The sequence below is a fragment of the Rana temporaria genome, chromosome 3, assembly GCF_905171775.1.
Source record: "Rana temporaria chromosome 3, aRanTem1.1, whole genome shotgun sequence".
NCBI classification, from domain to species: Eukaryota; Metazoa; Chordata; class Amphibia; order Anura; family Ranidae; genus Rana; species Rana temporaria.
Genome location: NC_053491.1, coordinates 470,139,820 through 470,155,120, shown reverse-complemented (window position 1 = coordinate 470,155,120; position 15,301 = coordinate 470,139,820). Strand labels below are relative to the sequence as shown.

General features: G+C 42.1%; 1 protein-coding gene across 1 annotated transcript; it reads right to left on the bottom strand.

Annotated features, from left to right (window-relative positions):
- Positions 1–4,946: 4,946 nt before the first annotated feature.
- Positions 4,947–5,893, bottom strand: LOC120930972 (olfactory receptor 510-like). The gene has a single exon (XM_040342105.1). It carries the CDS (start codon positions 5,891–5,893, stop codon positions 4,961–4,963), a length of 933 nt encoding a protein of 310 aa, XP_040198039.1. The 3' UTR covers positions 4,947–4,960.
- Between the last annotated feature and the right edge of the window lie 9,408 nt (positions 5,894–15,301).

The following is a 15,301-nucleotide window of genomic DNA, read 5'->3' as shown; positions in this document are numbered from 1 at the left end:
TCCGAACCCAGCTACCATCTCTGGAGGTGGAGACAGAACCCCCACCGGTGCTAGATATTGTTTTGGGGAGCGATCCCTCTAAACTTATTTCGCACCTGTACCGCACCATTAGACATCCGGGTACAGTAGCCATTACTCAGAAGGCTAAGACGGCTTGGGAGAGGGACGTAGGCCCAATAGAGGGTGCAGATTGGGACAAAATATTGGAGGGGACCAAGGCTACATCACCTAAACTGTCAGATAGACTGACGCAACTTTACATTGTTCATAGAGTCTACCTGACACCGCTGAGACTGGCCAAATTCCACCGCACACCTAATCCGACCTGTCGTCTGTGTCGGTCCACGAGTGCCACTTTCTATCATCTCATTTGGAGTTGTCCAAATATTCAGACTTACTGGACGCAGGTTGTCCGCTTTCTGCATGACAATATGGGATCCCCTGTGGTACTTGACCCTAAGTTGTGTATTTTGGGGCTGTTGCCTGACGTAGAGATGGATAAATATCACACAATTTTCATATCTGAAACATTATTTTTAGCTCGTAAAGTAATTGCCCAGAGATGGATGCAGGATTTGCCCCCCACTCTACTGATGTGGAAAAAGGCTGTTAATGACACTTTACCATTCAATAAGCTGATCTATACACACAGGGTATTCCAAGGTTTGGGACAGATGGCTAGAGGATGGAGAAACGTGTGTCTGATTGTGCCATATCTGGGGATTGTTCCATATTAAAATGCTCCTCTGTCCTCTTGAACATGTGAATGTAGGACCCGTGGTATCTAAGTAACCAAAGAATGTGCATGCATTTCACCTTTTGACACTGTATTTTTATTGTCAAATGTGTTTGACCTGTCTTGTAATATGTGCCTTAAATAAATAAAGTTGGTTTTTCCAAGTAAAAAAAAAAAGGGGTTGTAAATGTTCTTTTTTATTTTCTAAATAGGTTCCTTTAAGCTAGTGCATTGTTGGTTCACTTACCTTTTCCTTCGATTTCCCTTCTAATGCCGCGTACACACGACTGTTTTTCATGACGAGAAAAATTACATTTTTTTAATTGGTCTTAGAAACGGTCATGTGTAGGCTCCAGAGCATTTTTCTCGACGTGAAAATGGGCATACAAATTTTAGAACATGCTCTATTTTTTTCTTGTAGTTTTTCACGTCATCGTTTTTCACATCGTCGTTTTTCTCGTTGTGAAAAAACGGGCCTGTGTAGGCTTTAACGACGGGGAAATAAACGCGCATGCTCAGAAGCAAGTTATGAGAAGGAAAATTTGCATAATCAACCCAAAGGGTGGCGCCATTTGAATGGAATTTCCCCTTTAATGTGCCGTTGTACGTGTTGTGCGTCACCACGCTTTGCTCGAGCATTTTTTATCACGATCGTGTGTATGCAAGGCAGGCTTGAGAGGAAACATCCAAACGTTGTTTTTCCATGACATGAAAAACATGTCGTGTGTACGCGGCATAATTTTTTTTTCTTTGTCTGAATTTCTCACTTCCTGTGAAGCCCTGTACACATGATCGGTTCGTCTGATGGAAATTGACCGATGGACCGTTTTCATCAGACGAACCGATCGTGTGTGGGCCCCGGTTTTTTATACATCGGTGAAAAAAAATAGAACCTGTTTTAAATTTTTCTTATGGTTAAAAAAACAATAGAAACAAGCGATTGTCTGTGGGGAAATCTGTAACGGAACGTCCCACACTCCGCTTCAGTGCTTTCGTCATATACCACTTCCTATCAGTCTGGATATAGATATCAGATATTCCAGCTGCTCTCAAGCACACAACAAGACAAGACTTGTTTGTCTTCTGAACATGGAGTCCTTTATAGAACCAAGAATGCAACCTTATATACAGTTAGAGGAGGTAACCAGAACATAAATTAACATGAGCTAGTTAACTAATCATTTACCCAGACTAGGCGACTCATAGATATGACCTTTCAGAGTAGACGTCACATCTCCTGCTATACAATACACATTATCATAAGTGTTAACACAGGACATCTTCACACAATAGCAGGGTCAATTAGCACAGAGAACAGATAGATGGCTGGAGGTGAGGACATTAGCATCTAACAGTATGTGTCCCAACAGTATGAATGAGTCACTCTTACAATTAACCCATTGAGTTCAGAATCAACAAACAGTAAAGAGTTCTTTACAGATATCCTGGAATATATTGTGGATAATAATTACATAATAATCCCATCTCAGGTAGTCCAAGATATAATTTCTCAGTCATCCTATGCCCCTAGGGGACATAGGATGATTTTAGACATAAGAGGGTCTGGGGATGTCCCAGGTGAGTCTGTCACAAAATCCATCGGTCAAAGATCCACGCATGCTCATAATCAAGTCGACGCATGCTCGGAAGCATTGAACTTAATTTTTCACAGCACGTCGTAGTGTTTTACGTCACCGCGTTGGACACGATCGGATTTTTAACTGATGATGTGTAGGCAAGACTGATGAAAGTCAGCTTCATCGTATATTCGATTAAAAAATCCATCAGATTAGATTCCAATCAGCGATCCGATTGTGTGTACAGGGCTTTACTCCTCAGTAGGCTTGCCCCGATCATCTGAGCCATTATGGCTGTGGGTTAGTTCACCCCCTCCCTTGGGACTACATCCCTGTGGGGAGACGCTGTAAATGTTCAGGGATGTAGTCCCAAGGGAGGGGGCGAGCACGCTGACTAACCCCCAGCCAGAACGGCTCGGATGATGTGGGCAAGCTTACGGAGGAGGAACAGGCAGTGAAAAATTCAGACAAAAAAAACATTTAGAAGGGAAATCGAAGGAAAAGGTAAGTGAACCAACAATGCACTAGCTTAAAGGAACCTATTTAGAAAATAAAAAACCAAACCTTTACAACCCCTTTAACCACTTGAGATCCGCGCTATAGACGAAATACGTCCGCAGCGCGGCTCTCAAGTGCCAAGTGGCCGTTTAAAAACGGCCTTTATGTGCATTACCCGCGCGCACCACTGGGTGGCGCGCGGCGGGTAAAAACTGTCCCGACGCATCGCCGAAGACCCGATGCGTGTACCTGGCGGCCGCGATGTCCGCCGTGTACACGCGATCGTCGGTGACACGGTAGGTGACAGCAGGAACGTGGAGCTCTGTGTGTAAACACACAGCTCCACGTGCTGTGAGAGGAGAGGAGACCGATCTGTGTCTCTTGTACATAGAGACACAGCATCGGTCCCCTCCCCCAGTCACCCCCCTCCCCCCACACAGTTATAACACACCCAGGCTACACAGTTAACCCCTTCCTCACCCCCTAGTGTTAACCCCTTCACTGCCAGTCACATTTATACAGTAATTAGTGCATTTTTATATCACTGATCGCCGTATAAATGTGAATGGCGCCAAATTTGTGTCAAAAGTGTCCGATACGTCCGCCGCAATATCCCAGTCCCAATAAAAATCGCAGATCGCCGCCATTACTAGTAAAAAAAAAAATAATAAAAAAAATCATAATTCTGTTCCCCATTTTGTAGGCGCTATAACTTTTGCGCAAACCAGTCGCTTATTGTGATTTTTTTTTTTTTTTTACAAAAATACGTCGAAAAATACGTATCGGCCTTAACTGAGAAAAAAAATAGTTTTTTAAAAAAAAATTGGGATATTTATTATAGCAACAAGTAAAAAAAATATATATTTTTTTTAAATTGTTGCTCTTTTTTTGTTTATAGCGCAAAAAATAAAAACCGCAGAGGTGATCAAATACCACCAAAAGAAAGCTCTATTTGTGGGGAAAAAAGGACGCCAATTTTGTTTGGGAGCCACGTTGCACGACCGCGCAATTGTCAGTTAAAGCGACGCAGTGCCGGACGCTGAGATTTCGCCTGGGAACGAAGGGGGTTTATGTGCCCAGTAAGCAAGTGGTTAACCACTTAAGCCCCGGACCATATTGCTGGTCAAAGACCAGAGCACTTTTTGCGATTCGGCACTGCGTCGCTTTAACTGACAATTGCGCGGTCGTGCGATGTGGCTCCCAAACAAAATTGGTGTCCTTTTTTTCCCACAAATAGAGATTTCTTTTGGTGGTATTTGATCACCTCTGCGGTTTTTTGTTTTTGTGCTATAAACAAAAATAGAGCGACAATTTTGAAAAAAATTTATATTTTTTACTTTTTACCATAATAAATATCCCAAAAATATATTTAAAAAACGTTTTTTTCCTCAGGTTAGGCCGATACGTATTTTTCTACCTATTTTTGGTAAAAAAAATTGCAATAAGCGTTTATCGATTGGTTTGCGCAAAATTTCTAGCTTTTACAAAATAGGGGATAGTTTTATTGCATTTTTATTATTTTTTTTTTACTACTAATGGCGGCGATAAGTGATTTTTTTCGTGACTGCGACATTATGGCGGACACTTCAGACAATTTTGACATATTTTTGGGACTATTGTCATTTTCACAGCAAAAAATGCATTAAAAATGCATTGTTTACTGTGAAAATAGAATTGCAGTTTGGGAGTTAACCACAAGGGGGCACTGAAGGGGTTAAGGGTGACCTCATTTGTGTTTCTAACTGTAGGGGGGTGTGGCTGTAGGTGTGACGTCATTGATTGTGTTTCCCTATAAAAGGGAACACACGATCAATGACGGCGCCACAGTGAAGAACTGGGAAGCTGTGTTTACACACAGCTCTCCCCGTTCTTTAGCTTCGGGGACCGATTGCGGGACTCCAGAGGCGATCGGGTCTGCGGGTCCCGTGGTCACTGTCACGGGCGCGCGACCCACGGCTTGGCACTTAAAGAGGACGTACCTGTACGTGCTTGTGCCCAGCCGTGCCATTCTGCCGACGTATATGTGCAGGAGGCGGTCCTTAAGTGGTTAAAGGAACCTATTTAGAAAATAAAAAACAAACCTTTACAACCCCTTTAAATAAAGTAAAGCTTACAGCAGTGTCTTTATGTGAACTTTAAAAAAGTTACGTTATTTGTTGACCTTAAAGTCAGCCAGCACTTTTTGTAGAGCGCTCTTGATTTCATGGTTTCTCAAGCTGTATATGATCGGATTCATCAATGGAGACACCACAGTGTACAAGAGGGATCTATATTTATTTGTGCCCGTTGACCTATCTTGGGCCACATACACAATGATTATTGTTCCATAATAAGCACAAACCATGGACAAATGGGTACCACAAGTGGAGAAGGCTTTTCTTCGCCCAAAGGTGGAAGATATCCTCAGAATAGTGACTATGATGCAGATGTATGTAATAACAATAACAGCAAATGGAAAAACAAATGTGAAGAGTGAAATAATAAAATCATGCAGCATAAACGCAGAAGTGTCCGAGGTGGACAATTCAACTACTGGGCTGAAATCACAGAAAAAGTGGTCTATAGAATTCCGTCCACAGTAATTCATTTGAAATAACCCAATCACTTCACTTGATAATAAAACAATAACTAAGACCCACAACCCAACGATCAGTGGAGAAATGACATTGGGGTTCATAAGGGATGAATACCGTAATGGGTTGCAGATGGCCAAATACCGATCGTAGGACATGACAGCAATAAGAAAACTTTGCAAACAACCAAAAATAGCAAAACAGTAAAGCTGAATAATGCAGCCAACCAGTGATATTTCTCCTTCATCTTTGACAATGATGTCCAGTGTCATGGGCACCACACTGGTGGTCATTAGGACATCAGTCGTAGCCAAGTGCTTGAGAAAGAGGTACATTGGAGTTTTAAGTTGATCAACAGTTGTCACTAAAATAATTATTAAAGTATTTCCAGTGAATATCAGCACGTATGTTAGTAGAAATAAGATAAAAAATTGAATTTTAAATGTATAAAGACCTCGAAATCCGAGTAGTTTTACGTATGTGATCTGCGTCTGGTTAATCTCGCACATTTTATTTTTCTTGAAATGATATTCAACCCCCTGTGTAATGAGTTCAGTTCCTAAAAAAAATTGCATGCAGAAAAAAAACAAATAACAATAATTAAAATTAAAAAAATAAATTGCAAAAGTTTTTGGTAACCTTTTTTGTTACCAGAGGTCATTGATATCTTGATGTCCAGGCCAAGCTAAGCCACATCAGTATGCTCAGTTTATAGATAATGTACCATATATATACTCGAGTATAAGCCGACCCAAATATAAGCCGAGTCACCTAATTTTACCACAAAAACGTATTGACTTGAGTATAAGCCCAGGGTGTCCATCTTTGTGCATAACTGTGCCTCAATGTGCCTCACTGTGTCCATGTGCATGCCTCACTGTGTCCATGCCTCACTGTGTCCATGCCTCACTGTGTCCATTCCTCACTGTGCCCATGCCTCACTGTGCCCATGCCTTACTGTGCCAATGCCTCACTGTGTCCATGCCTCACCGTGTCCATGCCTCACTATGTCCATGCCTCACTGTGCACATGCCTCACTGTGCCCATGCTTCACTGTGCCCATGCCTCACTGTGTCCATGCCTCACTGTTCCCAGGGGTGGACTGACAACTCATGGGGCCCCCGGGCAATAGAAGATTATGGGGCCCCCGGGCTTACAGATGGCCACCATGCCAGGAGGCATTGCATAGGCAGGGCAGCTAAAATCTCAGGATTTTCACATCAAAAGCATGTCGGTTTTGGACATATCAGGGACAGATGTAAAAAAAAACACAGATTTTTACATACTCTCCCTGGTTTTATTGAGCCTGGCAACCCTGATGGGGCCCCCTAGTGGCATGGGGCCCTCGGGCAGTGCCCGAGAGTCCCAATGGTCAGTCCGCCCCTGACTGTGCCCATGCCTCACTATGTCCATGCCTCACTGTGTCCATGTCTCACTGTGTGCATGCCTCACTGTGCCCATGCCTCACTGTGCCAATGCCTAACTGTGTCCATGCCTCACTGTGCCAATGCCTCACTGTGCCCATGACTAGACTGACGTTTAACATAGGAGTCTATAGAAGGGGTGCCCGGCTTTGAAAATTGGTGCTCCTCAGCTGTAGGTCCCCTGGACAACAAACTTTGCACACTTGTAGAGGAAAAATGGGGCTACATGTGTGCCAAGTTCCGGGTCCAGGGGACCTACGACCGTCCAGTACCAGGTCCCCAAAGTCACCAGAGAAATGACCATTTAACATGGGAGTCTGGGGTCCAGGGGACCTACGGCCGGCCGGTACCGGGTCCCCAAACTCCAGGAGATCAGGCGCAAAAAGGTGACTCGAGTATAAACCTGGGGCATTTTCAGCACAAAAAAATTTGTTGAAAAACTTGGCTTATACTCGAGTATATACGGTAATTTGTATATCTAAATTATTTTTAGTTTTTAAAGGCAATGTAAGCATTTTGTTTGGTCACAGTTTTACCAGACAGGAAGTCTGGTAAAAAAAAATCTTGGGTGGCACCCTTGGACGTCATAACGCCTTGTGGTCACGCTATAGCTCCTCTAGGGACAGAAATAAGGAATATAACATAATGCCAATATATAGTAATACACAGCAATAGGGACATGTGAGTTTTTATTGATTTGCTTTTAACTTTTATCTGACAAAGATTTCTTTACAAAAAGACATTCATGGTAGTAGAACTTTGAAAGTAATATAAAATTCAATATTCATTAGAAGATATTAAATCCCATAATATGTATGCATCCTAATTTCCGAATGACGAAAGTAACGAATTTAAACAAATCCGAAATAATGATTCAAATCAGAAAAAAAAGCGAACAAAATTATAATCGACGCAAATTCAAAAAAAAAATTTGAATCAAATTTGAAAACGTATTCAAATCGAAATTCAGAAAAAAATCGAAATCGATTTTCAAAAAATTTAATAAAATAGAACATCCGTCTGCCGCAAAGTCGCAGTACTGCTAAAAATCGCAGATCACCGCCATTAGTAGTAAAAAAATGAAAATGCAATAAAAATGCCAAAAATCTTTCCCATAGTTTGCAGGCGCTATAGCTTTTGCGCAAACCAATCAATATACGCTTATTGCGTTTTTTTTTTTTACCAACAATATGTAGAAGAATATATATTGGGCTAAACTGGAAAAAATGTGTTTAACCACTTCAGCCCCGGACCATTATGCAGCCAAATGTCCGGGCCATTTTTTGCGATTCGGCACTGCGTCACTTTAACTGACAATTGCACGGTCGTGCGACGTAGGTCCCAAACAAAATTTGCGTCCTTTTTTTCCCACAAATAGAGCTTTCTTTTGGTGGTATTTGATCACCTCTGCGGTTTTTATTTTTTGCGCTATAAACAGAAATAGAGCGACAATTTTGAAAAAAAAATCTATATTTTTTACATTTTGCTATAATAAATACCCCCCAAATATATATATATATATATATATATATATATATATATATATATATATTTTAAAAAAAAATCCTCAGTATAGGCCGATACGTATTCTTCTACATATTTTTGTTAAAAAAAATCACAATAGGCGTTTATTGATCGGTTTGCGCAAAAGTTATAGCGTCTACAAAATAGGGAATAGTTTTGTGAAAAAAAAAGGAGGCAACTATATAAATACAGAGAGAGAAAAGGTGAAAAACACTAATATAGTGATCAATGATAATACTGTACACTATACTAATTGCACTGGCAGGGAAGGGGGTTATTATTTAGTGGCAATTGAGGGGTTAACTGTGTGCCCAACAATGTGTAACATGCTTTTACTTTCTGCTCTGACTGTTTTTTCTCCCTGCTTTTAAGGGAGAAGAAACAGCCAGATTGCTGTTCACAGTACCCAGAGTTCTGTGTGTTTGTAAACGCACACCTCTGTGTGTGATTGGATACAGCCGATCAGCTGACATCAGCCAAAATCCTTTGCTTAAATCAGTTGCCAAACTTGTGCTGTGTCCAATCACAGCAGAGGTCAGCAGGGAGCCAAACCCAGGAAGAAAGAGCCATCTTACAGGTATGGGATTGTGTCCGCACCTGCTGCCCACTCACAGAATATTTATTGTGAGCAGTCAGCAGGTAGTTAAAGCAAATCTCCACCCAAAAGGGGAAGTTTCTCTTTAAGGACTCGTTCTCCACCCCCCTTGAACAATTGGTAGCAATCGGAAATGGAAATTCTCCCCCCTACAGTTTTCTGGGACACCGACGGGTACCAGAAGATTGCATCCGCCATTCACGATGCACATCCACAGTGGACACTCAGCTGTAAAGCTGAAAGCTGTCACCGCCCGGTGCCCATACTGAAGATCCATCTAGATAATGGAAGGGCCGTAGACGTGGTGTATCTGGATAAAGGAAGGGCCGTAGACGTGGTGTATCTGGATAAAGGAAGGGCCATAGACGTGGTGTATCTGGATAAAGGAAGGGCCGTAGACGTGGTGTATCTGGATAAAGGAAGGGCCGTAGACGTGGTGTATCTGGATAAAGGAAGGGCCGTAGACGTGGTGTATCTGGATAAAGGAAGGGCCGTAGACATGGTGTATCTAGATAAAGGAAGGCCCGTAGACGTGGTGTATCTAGATTAGTGGTTCTCAACCTTCTAGTGCCGTGACCCCTTGATAACATTTTCCAAGTTGTGGGGACCCCTAACAGTAAAATTATTTTCATAGCGTGGATTGTCAGCACCCAAGGCAAGACAAATAATTTGCGCCCCCAAACCCACAGACATTTTGAGCTCCCTGAATCCCTTCCACTGGAACAGTATTAAAACCCCTTATGGTACATTTTAGGATGTACAACTCTTTCTCTTTGATCTCCTTTCTTTCCGTTTTATCTCTCTTTATTTAAATTTCTTGTTTTTTTTCCCTATCCCTCTCCAGCCGTCTTTCTTGTTCTTTCTCTCCCTTTTTCTTAGTTCATCCCCCTCCTTTCCTCTATCTTCCATGTATTCTCTATTTTTATTCCTTCTCTTGCTCCTTGGGGGGGGGGGGTGGAATGAGTGGCAGTGCTGGCGGGTAATTGGGATGAGTGGCAATGCTGGGGAGAGTTCTGATCAGCCAAAAAGGCTGGAAGAGCGGTGTGGGCTTCAGAAACAGCCCAGAATTTGGGGACCCCTGGCAAATCATCATTCGACCCCTGAGGGGGTCCTGAACCCCAGGTTGAGAACCACTGATCTCGATAAAGGAAGGCCCGTAGACGTGGTGCTTGGAGAAGAGACACTTGAGAGGGGATTTGATTTTAATGTACAAATACCGTACTGGTGACCCCACAATAGGGATAAAACTTTTCCACGAAAGTAAGTTTAACAAGACACGTGGCCACTCATTAAAATTAGAAGAAAAGAGGTTTAACATTAAACTATGTAGAGGGCTCTTTACTGTAAGGCCGCGTACACATGACCGGTCCAAACCGATGAAAACGGACCGAAGTCCAGTTTCATCGGTCCAAACCGACCGTGTGTGCGGCCCATCGGACTTTGGTCTTTCAGACCAAAGTTTTAGAACTTGCTTTAAAATCAAACCGATGGATGGCTGACCATCGGTCCAAACTGATGGTTAGTACACAAAAGCATTGGTTCAAAACCTGCGCATGCTCAGAATCAAGTCGACGCATGCTTGGAAGCATTGAACTTCGTTTTTTTCAGCACGTTGTGTGTTTTACGTCACTGCGTTCTGACCCGATTGGGTTTTTGGAACGATGGTGTGTACGCACATCAGACCATCAGGCCACTTCAGCGGTGAACCGATGAAAATGGTCCATCGGACCATTCTCATCGGATGGACCTGTCGTGTGTACGCGGCCTAAGAGCGGCAAGGAGGGGGTGGTCTCATCGGGGGGAATTGATAGTTTAAAACAACCACAACATACAGGGATATACAATGTAATACTGACCTATAATCACACACATGGGTTGGACTTGATGGACTTGTGTTTTTTTTTCAACCTCACCTACTATGTAACTATGTAACTATGTAAGGATAGAAGACAGCAGGTGAGGCCGACAGGGGTGAGTATACCGCTGGATCACGGGACAGGTAAGTGGCTGTCAGCAGCTTCAGTTTTTGTAGCGGCTGACCTTTATTTTTTCCACAGGTGACTGGAACTCAGCTTTAAAGTGTTTAGGTTTGGCCTCAGCAATGGCACCATCATTTTTTATTTTTTTGCTGAAAACCTATTTTAGAAGACAACCCTGCAAAACATTTTTTTTTTTTACATCTTTTTGTCTATCAATTACATACAAAATAAAATAATTTTTGCAAGACAATACAGTAAAACTTTTTAATAGCATAATTCATTCTGGAAACATGCTTGTATTTCAAAGCACTTGTATATTAAAGCAAATTTCCCCATAAGAAATAATGCAAACTCAAATGATTGGTTCCACAACCATTTATTCATAAGTCCTTCAGTTTATAGTCCATATACAAAGATTATAGCAATGTGATAGGTTGTCTAACCATAAAATGTCCATCCAAAATGGAAGCCTCCACAAGGGGATCAGGAGCAAAATCCAGCAGGAGCTCCAGAGTATAAAAGAGAAGAGAAGCGCCTCTAATGCCGCGTAAACACGATCAGGCTTTTGCCCGGCAAAACTCACATCGGAAATTCCGACAGAATTGCATTGATGGGGCATACACATGGTCGGAATTTTCGATGGAAAAATTCAGTCGGACTTTTTCGATCGGAAATTCTGATCCTGTGTACGGGGCTTAAGTGTAGCAATATGGTTACATTTAATAAAGGTACAACATTTAGCAACTCACATGGTTGATGATTAAAAGAGGCACATCTAAGTATGCAGGCATCCGGGGTTAAGTTGTCTGCAATCGTGACCAGGAAGACTACCCTGCAGTAGAACAGGAAAAAACTGCGCCAACAATAAGTCCAAAAAATTCACCACCAGACAAAGGTGATTGAGGGATGAATATCATCCAATAATGTCCCAAAGCATAATGAATGCAGTCTCAATGTGAACATATATCCATAAGAAAAACTAATGAACACCGCTGTGAATCCACATATGAGTGAGAGCCCACCACCTAATGGAAAGCCGCTTACCAAAGGGCAAGCTCAAACAGCATTACATAACATGCAGTCCGTGGAATCGTAGGCACATAAGAGGAAAGAAGACCATAGCGTATGTCCGTATTGGAAAAGGTTTAATAAAATAAAAAATAAAGTAATGTACTTACAAAAATTAGTGGATAATAAAAGCATGTAAACAATGCCGGCCGGCACTATAGGAGCCCTTTCTCCTTCAAATCATTGAGGTGATGTCACTGCACGCCCTCCCAGACGGGTTTTGTCATATGCAGACGTTTTCAATGGGGATAGCATTTCTTCCTTTTCTATTGTTATTGTGTTTATTCCACCCTAACTTCAGCCTTTTTTTATTTAATTTTATTTTGTTAGGGGTAGCACAGTTTTTTATAACTACATATTTACCCTGCAGTAGAGCGATCTGAAAGTTAGGCTTGAACCTCTCGTGGAGCGCAGAGTGGAAGGCACAATGTCAATGGCGGTGCGGAGAATGGTCTATGTGGACAGCTTTACCCCGGATAGCTCCATGCTTAGATGTGCCAGTTTTAATCGTCAACCATGAGAGCTTCTAAATGTTGTACCTTCATTAAATGTAACCATATTACTACACTTATGCCGCGTACACACGATCGGTTAAACCAATGAGAATGGTCTGATGGACCATTTTCATTGGTCAAAACCGATCGTGTGGGGGCGCCATCGGTAATTTAACCATCAGTTAAAAAAAGCCAACTGGTTTTAAATTTAACCGATGGATTCCTAACCGATAGAACAAAACCGATCATTAGTACGCACGACCATTGGTTAAAAATCCACTCATGCTCAGAATCAAGTGGACGTATGCTTGGAAGCATTAAACTTCGTTTTTTTCACCTTGTCGTTGTGTTTTACGTCACCGCGTTTTGACACGATCGTTTTTTTAACCGATGGTGTGTAGGCGCGACGGACCATCAGTCAGCTTCATTGGTTAACCGATGAAAACGGTCCATCGGTCCATCGGATGGACTGATCGTGTGTATGCGGCATTAAAGGTGCCTCTCTTCTTTTTTTATACCCAGTTGTGACATGACATTACTTGTATATCAAGACATCGCTTGTATATCAAATCAAAGTTTATTAAAAAAATGTGCTTGTCTTGCAAAACGCTCTCAAACCAAGTTACTCTCAAACCAAGGTTTTATTGTATTGCTAAATGAATATTGCTGAATGAAATCTTAGTTTGTCCCCAAAAAACGTGTATGGGTAACTTATTATGTAATGACAATGTTACTGCAGAATCAAGAGGCACGTAGCAGAAATGTAAAAATGTCTAAATATTAAAATTTAAGAAAAGAGTGATGAAGATGTGTGTCTGTGAAGCATACCTTAGCTGCTGACACTGACCCTCCAACCTATTACACTACAAATACAGTATATCCATATAGATATCACAGCAGATCTGTAAGAACGATTGCCACTCCAGGTTGTGTTGCAATTGACCTAAAAACGAATTCCAATAAATTCTGAGTTTTTCTCCGGAGAAATCATTGACATCAGACAAAGTCAGATTTTTTCCATGTATCGAGGTGATTTTATAATGTGAAGAGCGGAGTGTAAAACTCCACTGGGGTTTAATTAATTTCATGCCAATTAGCAGCAAACTGGTAGCTGAAGTTCTATTTTTAAGACTAATTAATGTCATATACTGTAACTGCATAAACAAGCTATATCTATTTATAATGATCATTATCCAAATCTGATGTATCATCGGTCCTCTCCAGCTTATAGGCACAAGTTTGTAATGCTGAAACCGTTACATGAGTTTCCTGCTCATGGTGATCACTGCGATTGGCTGTCACAGTAATGACCAATGTCATGGTTCTGGGAGTGCTGAGTGAGAATGTTCCCATCACAAACAAGGGATGTACACATAAGGCCGCGTACACATGGTCGGTCAAAACCGATGGAAACGGACTGAAGGACCGTTTCATCGGTCCAAACCGATGGTGTGTGGGCCCCATCGGTCAGTTATCCTTCGGTCAAAAATTTTAGAACTTGCTTTAAAATTGAACCGATGGACGCTTAACCGATAGGTCAAAACCGATGGTTAGTATGCAAAAGCATTGGTTAAAAACCCACGCATGCTCAGAATCAAGTCGACGCATGCTTGGAAGCATTGAACTTCATTTTTCTCAGCACGTCGTTGTGTTTTACATCACCGCGTTGGACTCGATCATTTTTTTAACTGATGGTGTGTATGCACATCAGACCATCAGTCAGCTTCATCGGTTAACCGTTCTCACCAGATGGACTGATCGTGTGTACAGGGCTTTAGTGTGTCAGCTCAGCTAAGGCCACTGAACCATGAGGAGGTTGGAAAAGACCGGCGTAACAAGGTAATTAAACTTTACAAAGATGGAAAGGGACAAATAAAGATATCCAAAGCCTTGGATATGCCAGTCAGTACTGTTCAATCACTTAATAAAAAGTGGAAAATGGGAGTTCTGGAGGATGGCTGAGAAAACCCTGGAAATGATTACAGGTGTGTCTCTTGGAGAAAAATTGGCAGCCTTTCTGCTGCATGATACTCCACTGTCAAATGAAAAATATAAAAACTCATTTTTAAAACATTTGCTTACTGAAGCAAAGGCTTGCATTCCAGCATTGTGGAAGAGTAATGTATCTCCAACGAGATCACAGTGGATGGCAAGGGTCTCAAAAATTCAACAAATGGAAGATCTGACTATGACATTGAAACAACGGGAGGAGAATTATTGAAGGATCTGGAATCCCTGGGCCTGATTCCCAAAAAAGCTGCCTAACTTAACTTTCAGCAGTTAAGTTACACTGACTTAAAATCTCTACCTAAGTGCCTGATCTTCAAAGCACTTACCTAGAAATTTCAGGCCGTGTAACTTAAGTGCCGCCGTCGCAAGGCGGTCCTCCTCTCCGGGGGGCGTTGAAAATTTAAATGAGGCGCGCTCCCACGCCGGCCGTACTGCACATGCGTGTGACGTAATTTTCCCGACGTGCAGCGCGCGGACGTAATTTACGGCGGGCGGCTTTGTGGATTGCGACGGGACACTAAAGTTGCGACGGGTGAAAAAAAATATACGCGCCAGGAAAACAAATAATTATAAAAAAAAATGACAGCGTCGCTCAGCATGCATTCCTGCATTCCGGCTTTGTGGATTGCGACGGGACACTAAAGTTGCGACGGGTGAAAAAAAATATACGCGCCGGGAAAACAAATAATTATAAAAAAAAATGACAGCGTCGCTCAGCATGCATTCCTGAGAGGGAGTACTCCATGCCAATTTTCAAAGAAAAAACCGGCATGGGTTCCCCCCCCCAGGAGCATACCAGGCCTTTAGGTCTGGTATGGGTTGT